The sequence below is a fragment of the Arachis duranensis genome, chromosome 8, assembly GCF_000817695.3.
Source record: "Arachis duranensis cultivar V14167 chromosome 8, aradu.V14167.gnm2.J7QH, whole genome shotgun sequence".
NCBI classification, from domain to species: Eukaryota; Viridiplantae; Streptophyta; class Magnoliopsida; order Fabales; family Fabaceae; genus Arachis; species Arachis duranensis.
Window position 1 is genome coordinate 14,969,563 of NC_029779.3, and position 13,171 is coordinate 14,982,733.

The window sequence follows — 13,171 nt, forward strand, 5'->3', positions numbered from 1 at the left end:
TCTGAATTTTCAGCAGAAAAATTAAAATAATATATATATCTCATAATGGTGCAGGTCTGGTTAACTTCGTGATAGTTTCAGTATAGTCTTGAAGGTTTAAGAGCTGAAACCCCACTATTTACAAAGGAGAGAAAAACGCTAAGAAACCAAAGTAAAAGAGAGCCACTGCAGACCTTTTTTCAATTGCGTTCTTTTGGGTTTATGCTGAACCTAAAAAGAAAGAATATGGGGAAACAAGAGAGGCTCTTGTTAGCTCACCATTTTCAATATCGTACAAGTTATATGTCAAATACCTGGCAGCTATGGCAATGTGATGTTGCATTGCCATTTGCCACACTAACTAGTACTATGGCAGAGAAACTCCCATGGCAGTGCTAGGAGAATCTCTCATATACATAGAATGCAACAAAGTATCCCAATCAATTGAACACCTAAAAATTGAACAGTAATATCTCGTAAATGAGACAACTGGAAGGAACTCAACAGGACCTTTCAGAATATTGCTGCCATGTTTGTGTACCTAAATGAGAATCTCTTTTAGTATTGTACCATAACAAGGGCACAACCCATCCTGCAACCCAAAAGGTATGATCTGCCAGAAACATAACAAAAGAATGCATCAGATGTAAGAAATAGATTCAAAAGACAAAGAAAAGAATATTAATGATTTCCCCAATTTTTTCAGGAAACAATAATCCACAACAGAAAAAGGCACATTTAAGAACTACTGTCACAAAAATGGCAGTGTTCCTTTGGACTTTTTCTTTGATGACTGTCTCTACATCATTCAGTCCTTCCAATCAACTGAAAATAATGAGTTCACCAGGACTAAAGATATTTTCAGCAGTTATGCTTCAAATCCTATTGGTAGATGCTGCCTGAGCACCACATCAGTAACCAGATGAGTTGTTCTTCTTTAGGAGCAGGCCGCAATTCAAATCATTACAAGCAATGGCCTGATCTAGATATCATATTTTTGTTAGCAGAAGGTGGAAAATACATGCATAGCAAAAGTCATCTGAAATACCAAAGCTACGTTGGTGATGCACAAGTTCCAAAATTAATTCCATTAAAAATTAGTTCGTTTATCTTGATCTATAGGTACAAGGGATCTCAGAGTTGGGTAATTCAAAATAAGATTGGGGAAGCATAGTCAAGGAACTCGAGACTAGAATCATCAAGCTCTATATCCTGTGGAACAAAGCATCATAGCTGATTCAACATACTCAAATCTATTGATGAGTAAGTTATTTTGCATACATTAACCATCGTATTCCTATTATGAATGATTTGACTCTGAAATTAGGCTTTCTAGAAAGCAAGAGCTATTCAGGCATCTTAAACGAAGCATGGTTTGGCTCAGCCATCCACTAGCTGGTAAGAATCAACCTTGAGGAACTTCAAAAGTTGTTCCTGAAATGAATTAATTTGTTTCCTTCCATTGTCTAGTAATGCAAAGTCTGAATATGGATTCTAGGAACTCACAATCATGGATTTGATAAATTGACAAACCAAAATGAATGGTATCTTCCCATACACAATAACCAACTGTAGGTGAAAAACATCAATAGCATATTAATATAGTTTTGATAGGGAAAAGAACTCACCTTTATTGTAAGCAAAGTAAGTATATCCAGAGGAAGTAGGAATCCCTGCACACTTAAGGTCAACAAACTCAAAACCCTCAGGAATACCTAAATCACTAGGCCAGATGATCCTCAAATAAATCAAGGGCTGTGCATCTCTCTGCATGCATAAGGGCACTATTCAACAAACCAAGACTTGAAGATAAGCAAAGATTGAGTAACGCAAACGTTGGTGAGAATCTAATGCCTCGAAAACCTAAGGGCCTAAGATCAGGCCGAAAGGCGTAGTCGATGGACAGCTGGATAGATACCTTTGGCAGCCAATCCTCTAGATATGACGGTCGTAGCATCCAAATGTGCAAATGTCGTAGCAGGGGCCCAGCTGCGCCAAGGAATAGAATAGAAGACTGACTCCTTCATGCAAGCATTTGTACATGCTCGGAATAAGGGTCGTAATCTTGCTAGTGAGGGTAATGAAATCATCCGTGGTCGGGGGCTCTTTTGCCTTGGAAAATAATACTAATTGCTTCGAATCTTAGTAATTGATGTCTTTTGATGAAAGAAAATAATATTTTACTTTTTCTTGATAAGCTAATTCCCGTGGATGTCTATTTGCCAGGCTGTCCACCTAAACCAGAGACCATTATAGATGCTATAACAAAACTTCATAAGAAAATAGCCAAGTGCGGAGCGGATAACTGCTGAAAGCATCTAACTAGTAAGCCCACCCCAAGATGAGTTCTTTCAAAAGAGCGATTAGGCTGATAAAATAAAGGATTTCTAACTAGCTTGTTATCCTAGAATAAGCAAATCTTTGACCATACCGTTCCTACTAACTACTGAAAACATGAAAAAGCCCAGACAAAACAAACAAACCTCCGCTCTCTCACTAGATCTTGGATAACCAAAACAATGTGCATCTTACAGACCAAATAATCTCCTTCTCACTGCAAATAACTGCCATGAAATCATCATTGTTAAGGACCTCAGGGAAACATTTCCCAACAACCAAAACCAACAGTAAAGGTCATAAACAAAAATAGAATAACTGAGGACCATTGCGTTCCGAATTCTACATATTCCAACTAACCTAATTATGAAGCTCAACAGTAAACAATTGCCACAGAATTTCAAATGGATTAAAGTTGGCTAGATGTCCTGTGAATTATTTCACGATCCATAACGACACAGAAAGTACTTTAACGACTTTGTACAAAGCAATCAAAAGTGATGAAGGGGTCGAATTTATACAGAGAGCACTAACTCCAATCTTATCATTCACCACTATATCCATATTACTTGTGTTCTTGAAGGATTTGGCTCCTAAAATACAACAACAACAAAGCATTCTTTGTTTCACTAGGTGGGGTCGGCTGATTTGGCTCCTAAAATGCATGAGATATATTACCTTTCAAGATAAAGTGCACAATCTTCATTAATAAGATAATTAATTAATTAATTAGTAGTTTTATTTGAACATCAACACAATAGAATACACATGTTCGACACCTGCAGTTGAGATTGTGGTTACCTCCTTAAATGCACCTGATACTTTAAGAGGCGTCAAATCCTTTGTTGAATCTGCAGTTTTGATCCAATTCTTTACATTAAAAAACTATGAGAGAGAGAGAGAGAGAGAGAGAGAGAGAGAGAGAGAGAGAGAGAGAGAGTGAGTGAGAGAGAGAGAGAATTAAAATATAGGACAACTTCTAGCACAATACAAATAGATTATAAGTTTAACCCAATATGACAAGTAATCAAAGCAAAAATTAATAAATCAATGAACCTTAAGTGGAAGCATACTTCATTCCTCAGCTCATTACAATTAAGCACTCCTTAAACAAATCAAATCATTAGAACAATGACTTAAAACCTAAGAGAACATCCTAACAGACAAACAGCCATTCAAAGGGAAGCAGATCCAAATAGCACCAAAGATACAGTATTCCATGCCAAAATACAAGTCCAAACAGAGTGTACAGGGACACTTCAGACAAATAGAATGCGAAAAAGTTGGAACAGATCAGGTGATGACCAATGCTAAGAGAGGGAACAACAGATGAAGGGAACCCAAGGAAGGATAAATTAGCCAAACTATCAAAAACAAGCCAAAGGCAGTTAGCTTGGCTAGAAAAACATTCTTTGGTGAAGGTGTCCTAAGACATGGCAACTAGCAGCTTGAACATTGGTATGTATAGTTCAGGTTGCCTTTCCATCAATTATTTTTTCAAAATCTAGGTAATAAATGCTTGTTTTGAAAGAAAGTGACACCAAGAGATTATGTGAGCTAAGCATGAGTTCCAACTTCCAACCAAGCTAAATTGATAAGAAATCAGAGGAATGGCAAGTTAGTTGGAAACTTTTTTTTTTTTTATTAAATTCATTAGACGGGGAATTAAAAAGGATAAGAAAACCCACCAGGTATAATAAATATCATGAAACAAAGCTAACCAGTCTTTCAATCAATCTAAAAGGGAAATTGGGCTGGAAAAGAGTTAAATATGATTGCAAGCAGGAAAATGCAAGACGTAGATATAAACAGAAATCACAGAAATGTGAAAACAGGAGGCTACAAAGAAAGATGATCCATCTTTTAGGAACTCAGAAAAATAGTTATATGATTAGGTCTTAGTTGATGTTACCACTTTGACACTATGTTGAAGAAAAAATATGGAAAAGGAAGAAAAGACGATTGTTCAAGTAACAAAAACAGGAATATAAAGATTTCAGAGAATATTAAGATTAGAGAGAATGAATCAAAATGAGATATTTGTGATTATGATCAGGAAAGAGTCTACAAGAGGAAGTATAGGGGAGAGGGCAGCTTGTCTAGCATGCTACACAGGGGGTTCAGTCTTTACAATGACTGAGTTAGTTAAAAGTTGTTAGTCACAGTAGTCACTGGCTATCAAGTGTCAAATTCATCAGTTTCACATCAAATAGATACATTCAAGTGGCTAGTTCTATCTGACAAAAGTTGCATGTCTAAAGATTATCACTGTCCAAAATCAAGGCCAAACAACCACCACCTTACACCCAGAGGCACCTCATTTTCACTAAAGAACAATTAATCACAATCACAATCACAATCTCATCTCAATAATATACATTTTCAATCAAATAAGCCAATCATATGACAATTACTATATCATTGTGAAGTTTCCACATCAGATAATTAATCTTTTTTTCATCTTTTTTTATTATTGTTTTTATTTATGCAGATTTTAATCAAAACACCTGACCATTTGCATCACATATATTTAGTTAATGAAAGGGTACACCATGGCATAAGCACGTGTATCTAGTGATTCTTTCTCCTTTAAAATCTAAGACTTTTTATTGGTATTTTCTAGTTTTGGCAAAGGGAGGCAGCCATGTTAAGGCAACAATTGCAGAACTTGCAAGAAAGTCACCGGTACATTCTTTTCTGTGCAACATATATTTATTTTAAATATAAGTTCATAAATGTCCATGTAAAACCCGATTGATAGGATAAAAGGTTTCTTTTACGATGTTGTCTGCAACCCTTTCAAAATTACAAAGGCCTTCTCACAAACAAGGAGTGTAATGCTGTGGCATCAGCAGAAAAATGCATTTCTTTTTTACATTGGACGTGTTTTTGGTAGACGATTATATTTACGACTTCTCCATAGCTATTTCAAGGCAAAGGAGTGCGGAGTGATACTTAAATCTGCCCAATCTTCTCACAGCATCATTTCTTTGAACTCAAACCCAACTAAATCATAACTTGACAAAAGATTAAGTTAGACTAGGGGATATACTTGCCTCCCTACTAGAACTTCTGTTTCAAGGTTTCCCTAGAACTATATTCGAAGAAATATTATTATACTTAAAACATGTTACTCCTATGTATTGTAAAAAATTTGAATCTTTTACAGTAAAAATTCCTGTAATTGTTTATGCCATTTTCCTAGGAAAAAATTATAAATGCATTTGATTTATGGCATATTCTAGGATCACGATAATTCTTAACATACTTCTAAATACATATTATTACTTATTATTAATACATTAAAGTAAGAGACATATTAATATCTTTACTTAATAGTTCTTATTCCTTTGTCATAGAAATATGCTATCCTCAACCTCTATAGTGAGAATAAAATCTTATTAAACCATTAGAATTTGATATTTTAAAGAAAAACTAATGTCTACCAATAATTTTGAGACATAAAAAACGAAACTTATTCCCTAATGATTATTCTAACAAAATAGTTTTTGTCACCAAAAAGAAAAAATATCTTGAAATAAAAAACCTATAGTTTTTCTAATCTTTCAGTTTGTGTACCCTCTCTATATCCCAATCTAGTGCCTTTGAGGGAAAACGAATTAGAAAGTGGGCTTCTTCTATAAAGCAGTTGTAAGCTTGTATGATTTACCTGGTGTTAAAGCTTGTTGACCACAGTGACACGCATTTTTTTTTTTAACGAAGTTATTTGTAAATGTGAACACAACTGTGAAAGGGGTGATGTTAAAGACTATGGTTGAGTGATAAAAATTAATTTGAAGGGTTTACAGACTTCTTATTGTTAAAAAGAAAGAACACTCAAGATATGATGTTTACCTCCATACCAGACCCTTTCTCTCTACTGTTAAAAACATGGATCTAGAAGAAATGTTTAAATAGTCAAATGCTATGCCAGGATGTTTTCTCTCTCTAGTAAGAACCTGCAACAATCAAAATGTTGTGGAAATTATAGAGTTACAGTTTATAAAAAGGATTGAAAGAGTATATATCAATTTTGTGCTTAAACTAGAAAAAAGAATTGAAAATGTACATGTTATCGCGGGATAATCTGCTCATTGCCAAATAGCGTTGGTGATGAACTCTCAATCCAAGTGTACAAGATGCAATACCAAACTCTTTTTGGGATTTATGATCTAACAGGCAAATGATGGGAGAAGAACTGTCAGGTATGACTGTCAAAGATTTACATAGTTTAGAGAACCAACTGGAAGTTAGCCTCCATGGTGTCCGTGCAAAAAAGGTGTGAATTCACCCCAAAAATTGCAATTATCCATCTTTTAAAATTCGATATATGTATCTTACACATAATTGACTTATGCAGGAACAACTTTTAATGGAGGAAATACAGGAACTGAATCGAAAGGTTAGTCTACACAGAAAAATATTGACTTTACTATCTTTCATTCATTAAATGTTTATTCTTTAAATTTCTGCAGGGGAACCTCATACACCAAGAAAATATGGAACTGTATAAGAAGGTAAACCTAATTCGTCAAGAAAACATGGAACTGAAGAAGAAGGTACTGATTTGGATAGGAAGACAAACTAAAATAATATCAAATATTAAAAAAAATCCATTTCTTAAAACAAATGCAACCACATAAAGAGTTTTTATTCTAAACCTTAAAAAGGGAGTTTCATTAACCCAGGTCTATGGAACAAGAAATGGGAGTGGAACAGACAGAAACTCTGTTCTAACAAATGGTATAAGCATAGAGGAAGACTTGCAGGTTCCTGTGAATCTCCAGCTAAGCCAACCACAGCAACAGAACTATGAGGCCACTTCAGGAGCCACAAAGTTGGGGTATGATCTTATTTAGCTAGTCAATTATTGAACCATTACAAACTAGAAGAAATCTTGATGAGATTCATTTTGATTGCTGCAGCAGATTGTAGCTACACTGATGCATCTACAAAAGATGAATGTTTCTTGATAGCAATCAAGAAGATGATCTCAGCTTTGAATTTATGTTTTCTCTATCAATGACATGTCATATAGGCTACTAGACCATCAATGTTTGTTTTTCTATCAACTAAAGCACTATTGCATGTGTGAGTGAGAAACAAGAAGAGCAACATCTTATGTAAAGTCAACATTTAACAAGGTAAGAAATTCTACATACAAAACATATATGTGCAATTCTTTTTTACTTTGTTTACTGCCTTGGAAACTAAATATTTAAAACTCTGCTCTTCAAATGGGTAAAGACTGCCAGAGTTATTAGCAATACATGAGACAAAAATTGATGAACACAGACTATGAAATTTCATACAATAAGTTAACACCAAATTAATTAAATAATATCAGAAAAATACTCAATTGACAAGAACGAACTCAGAACCCATTGCCGTTTTCTTGTGTTTTTTGACATGAATCACCAAAGCGACAAATGTGTCATGAAGCATAAACGAATAGACATTTCAATCAGTCTCTCGGAGATTACAGACAAGGAATCCCAAAATGACATTTTTTTACCCTTCATTTTCACAAAATTCCCAATATTTTATTTGGTATCAAAGAGAGATCAAAATTGTTGAAAAATGCCTATCTCTTACACTCACTTCTATATCTACAATATTATCAATATCTGACCATTACGGGAATTGTTTTCAAATGCTAATCTAACTGACCAGATTCAAATGGAGGGAAAAAGCCAAATACACATTTAAAATGCAAATTTCAAGGGAATTTAAAATGATAGCATCAATGAATATGCAGAGGCATAAGAACACAGAGTAAGGAGTTCAGATGGAATCATACCCTATTGACAGAAGGTTAAAACAATATTAAAATGATAGCAAAATGTGCAACACCGAAGTAATGGAAACTTAAAAGAGAAAAGAAACAACAAACAAATGGATCAAAAACAGGACGGAAGTTTTATAGTAAGATGAGATGTGTAGAAGAGAATGGAATATCCAAAAGAGAAACTAATGTGCTTATACAAATTGTTCAATACACAATTGGAGATGATGTGGAAATCATTCAGTACAAGATATAAAGCCTCATAATATAGCCTTCACCGTACCAGTTTTGCTTTAGTTGCTGCTGTGACAGCCGTGTATATTGCTCACAGGAAATAGATCTTAGTAAAAAAGGGTCAAATGATTTCAAATGAAAAATTGCAAAGTTATGTAGTTGATCACATATTATAATTTACGAAATGCTAAATATATTACATCCCAAGAAATTTCAAACATTAAAAACCAAGACACTGCCCGAACACATTTATTTCAAGTTAGCAATTTAAATTTTTTTTCTCATATAAATTATGTATTTAGAGAAAAGCTTTCTAACCCATGACAGGATAGCTAAATAATCTTTTGGCTCTAAACCACTCAAGATTAATTGAGTAGGCACGAAAAGAATTGATTTCACTTGGACATTTCCAAAATTAATAATGGCATCAACTTGCACATTTCCAAAACATGTGACAAGTAGAAACCTACAAGGATGGATGAGTTCACTAAAGACATGCACAAGTCAACACAATAACTTAGCCTTGTCCCATTTGGTGTGGTTAATTATATGGATAAATCAAAACTAACATTTTGTTGTGAATCATAGCCACTGATATTTAGATTTTTTAATAGTTTCACCTATGATTTCTTAGAAGTTCCTCTACCTTTAGTTTACAACTACTCTTCATTTGATCCATCTCCATATTGGCACCTCTACAAGTCTTTCTCATACATGGCCAAAGTACATAAGACAAGATTCTATATCTTTACAAATAAGCACTGCCTTAGCTCTCTATCCAATGCATTCAATCATAATCCTATCTTATCTAGTGTGTACACTCATCCATCACAACATCATCATCATCTTTGTTGCATGTAGCTTATTTTCTTGTTGACTTCAACTAACCAACATATAGTTTCATACAATATTATCAATATTTTAGTTATACTATAAAATTTAATCTTGAGCTTTAATGGTATATTTTCTTTTAATCACAAAATATACCCAAACCACTCCTCCATTTTGACGACCTAACTTGAATCCTATGGTTAAGATCCCCATCTATTTCTCCAAAAGTTTAGATATTGTACCTTAGACACTTAATTCTTAAGATACTTTGCATCTCTTTTGTAACTTGGGGATGTAAGAAGTAGAATGTGGTGGCTAGATCAAGTACTAAGACAGAGCTTCGTGCTTAGGCACAAGGATGTGAGAGCTACTATGGATGAAGTACTCGGCAACTTGAAAGTATAAAAAAAAAATAGTATTGATGATGATAACAAGTCAGCAAGCAATATAGCCCACAATTCAATCCAATACTACGAAACTAAGCACATTTAGACTGACTGACACTTCATTAAAGACATATTGGACAGAGGATTAATCGCCACAAGACTTCTACCTTTGGGATTCACAGTTGACATATGTGTTGACTAATGGGCTTCTCATGTATCCATTAACCACCTTGAAGGGGAAGTTGAGATATGTTACATTTATGTATACAAAAATGCCATGTATATACTAAAATCAGCCACCATGTATTTGTGTATAAATACATGTGTTGTTTAACTCATTTTCAATGTGTATTTTTGTATCCCAACATGTATTTTATACTAGTGGCTGATTTTAGTAGCTAATTTTGGTATACACCTAACATGGTTGTTATGTAAAATAGTGAATAAATTTATTTTCTTGTTGCCATTTATTGGAACAATTTAGAAAAGCACACTTTAGGCTTGATTAGGATTTGGCAATAATTACCAGATGCCTGTATGTTGTAACACATATTGTACAGTCCAATAATCAAGAAAAAAATTTCTATCTTCTTTCAAGTTTCTATATGCCCTATCTTACTTTTACTTCATGCAAAAATCATGTGCTTTCAAAGCTTGTCTGGTGTTTTCATTGCTATTGACAGTCTTAATATAACCATTTACATTTGTAAAACATTACTCTGGACATAACTTCTAGAATCCTAAAAGGCACAACCTATATTTGAAATCCTAAATAACTATACATAGAATATCCATATTAAAACTCCAGTACCACATTTTGAACACATACCCATTGTGTTGAATCAAACTGCATCCATTGCTCCAACAAGGCTCCACAAATTATACGTAAAGCATGCAAAAATTATCCCCAAAATTTGACAATGACGTGTATGAGACTTCCGCCTCATCTGATCCAGGGACAATAGATACGTGCAGTATTACCTCACAAGCAAAGAGACTAAACTTGCCTTAGGAGGAGAATAATACGAAGCTTGTCAATCCTCAACATCTCAGAGGAATATCTTCAAAAAAATTATTGTGAGCCTTACCCTCCTAAATAAGGGGCACATGTTTATTCTCATTTCAAAAACTTTCTTTCTTATCTAAAATTCTTTCATTAGAAGTTACAGAAATTACACTCTAACCAAATATGTTAGTTGCAATGCACTAGTACAAAGATTTGACTTGTGTTTTTTTCTTAAATCAGCAAAACTAGTCAACAAGAACCAAATCAAAACTTCTAAAGCACACCCAACCCTTACCAGATACCAAACAAAATAACCCATAAAAAAGTCAATAACGAAACAATGCAAAAACATATACGTATAAATGAACAAATGCACAAATACATCAATGAAATTAGTCATGCAACTTTGCTCGTACCTGTATTTCTTTTGTAACATGGGATTAAACTTTTTGTAGGGTTTTTTTTTCCATCAAGTCTAGTGTTTTCAGCACATCAGAATAAAAACCATCACAAATCCTGTTAGACAAGGAAATAACAAACTATCCTCAATAACCATAAAAAATCAATTTAGTAAGAGAAGGGTGGGGTGGGGGAGCTATAAAGTTACAATTTGAACGTAAGTTTGGTGATAGAATTAAGAGTAATGCATAATCAAACATTATAAATATTGTCTTAATATTAAATACAACTTGCAAAGCCAGAAAGTAATACACTCTGCTCGGTAATTGTCTCAAGATAATAAAATACAGAAGAAGAAGAAGAAGAAGAAGAAGAAGAAGAAGAAGAAGAAGAAGAAGATTTCTGTCTATGATGTCTCTAATTATTTAGTGGACAAATTTTGCCTTAGGGTGAAGATAATTGGTTGTTTATCTATTTATTGGATAAATTTGTATCTATCTTTTTCTCCAAACAAATTTATATCTCTCAATGTCATTCTATTTTTGTCTTAAAAACAATTTCCAAAAGAGTTGCATAAAATGGTGATAAAACAACTCATTTTTATCTGCTAGTCAAACTAGCTCATTGGCAAATACCGAATAAGAAAAGAAAATAGAAGTTTAAGAAAGTCTAAAATTGTTCACCATTGCCATTTCTTTATCTACATAGCAAGAAGATTCCATAATTAAAACATAAAATTGATCACGAACAATAAATAGGACATGTACTCACTGTTTAAGGCAAAACTTTATTTTACTTTAATCCAATAGAGTGAGGGACACCAAAAAAGGAGTCATCACTAGCACTATTCAAGTTTCAAGAAAAAAATAGAACAACAATTGGGAGAAAAATAAGTGCATCCGACAGAGAAAATTTGACTTTTATTTAGAAACAAACCAATGAACTGAAACAACAGGGAACTTAAAAACTGCATTAAAGTGGCCAAAGGAATATTTAATAAACTACTAGGGAGAAAAAGAAAAAATGTATACTACAATCACAGTCCGAGTAGTGTCTTTATATCCTATTGTATCAATCTGAGATCCAAATTGTTTTTAGGCCAGAATAAGATATATTATTTTGCACTCATTTTTTTTTTTCCTATACTAAGTTAAAAGAGTCTTCTCCGCCGATGGATGATATGTGAAAAGTGAAAACTCATCATTTTCGCACAACGTCTAATGGTTTTTTTCAAAAAAAGTTATATCCACAAAATAGAGGTTCTAACAAAATATACATGTAGTCTCCAACGTGTAGAATCGCCATAATTTTATTTTGATGCATTATCAACTTTTTCGGATGCAACAAAGTATTCATAATTTTCGTTAACAAGCGTAAGGAAAACGAGAAATCTCATAATATTAGAACAGAAAAAGAAATTAGAGGACAACAACAACAAACAGAGAAGTTATAACAACTTCGAATCAACAGATATAGATTTTTCATTCATTTTCTCACATACGATCATGAGCTTCAAAAATCCTGAACCAGTATTTTATACGTCCTTGTGAAGAACACGTATTCTATAAGCTTTTGTACGTATATTTTATGGCAGAGTTTCAGCGGTGTCAGTGTTATGAGATTATAACTTTTACCTGTATTTTCCCGCAGCTTCTCAGCAACCAAACGCAATTACAACCTGAAGAATTTGCTGTTGTTCGAACTGGATGAAAAACAATCGGCGATACTTCCGCTAACGTGATTCGGACGAAACGCAGAATCTGTGAGTTGCGAAAGAAACCGATAATGCAGTACGGAAGCGAGCTTCACGGAGAAGATCGCAGACTCTCTGTAAAGTTTGACGATGAAATAAGGCATGAAGAAGAATGCGAGATCTGGTTCCGAGAATTCTCATACGAATGGCGAATCAGATGGAGAGAGAGAGAGAGAGCGCGATGCTTAGGAGTTTCGAGTTCATGAGAAAATATCTGGGCCAACTAGGGATTTAAATAAGTAGCGGCCGTTTTCTGCTTTGGACACACTCGAACGTGTCGATCACTACTTTTATCTAGCAAGAAAACCAAAAGGGAAAAGCTCTGCGCTGCTCTATGTACGACGCGCTACATCCCCTCTTCTTCTCTTTCTTTTTCTTTTTCGATCGTTCTTTTCTCCTCCTTTCTCACTGGTCGTCGTTGACGTTAGTTCCTCCACATATTGTTACGGCACGTTTTCATT

At 34.1% G+C, this 13,171-nt stretch overlaps 1 protein-coding gene and 1 long non-coding RNA gene across 10 annotated transcripts in view; one reads left to right on the forward strand and one right to left on the reverse strand.

Moving 5' to 3' along the window:
• The window catches only part of LOC107461031 (MADS-box transcription factor 23), a 20,875-nt gene extending 13,393 nt beyond the window's left edge, over positions 1-7,482 (forward strand). For 3 of the 5 annotated variants that reach the window (XM_016079467.3, XM_052252644.1, XM_052252643.1), the window contains 6 exons: positions 4,940-5,001; positions 6,496-6,595; positions 6,677-6,718; positions 6,792-6,875; positions 7,005-7,159; positions 7,242-7,482. In XM_016079467.3, the coding sequence (XP_015934953.1) occupies positions 4,940-5,001; positions 6,496-6,595; positions 6,677-6,718; positions 6,792-6,875; positions 7,005-7,159; positions 7,242-7,251 (453 nt within the window). In that variant the 3' untranslated portion in view covers positions 7,252-7,482. The remainder of the gene's footprint in view (positions 1-4,939; positions 5,002-6,495; positions 6,596-6,676; positions 6,719-6,791; positions 6,876-7,004; positions 7,160-7,241) is intronic. The other 2 variants (XM_016079469.3, XM_052252645.1) reach the window with 2 other exon arrangements.
• Positions 153-12,969, reverse strand: LOC127741101 (uncharacterized). Of its 5 annotated transcripts, none has more exons than XR_008002050.1 (6): positions 12,592-12,969; positions 10,975-11,074; positions 6,386-6,488; positions 6,172-6,275; positions 3,118-3,167; positions 153-592 (listed from the first exon to the last, which is right to left on the reverse strand). It is a non-coding gene; the product is annotated as an uncharacterized LOC127741101 (long non-coding RNA). The 5 variants fall into 5 exon arrangements; XR_008002048.1 differs by having other exon boundaries at positions 153-1,746; positions 1,898-3,167; XR_008002047.1 differs by having other exon boundaries at positions 1,608-3,167.
• Positions 12,970-13,171: the final 202 nt, after the last annotated feature.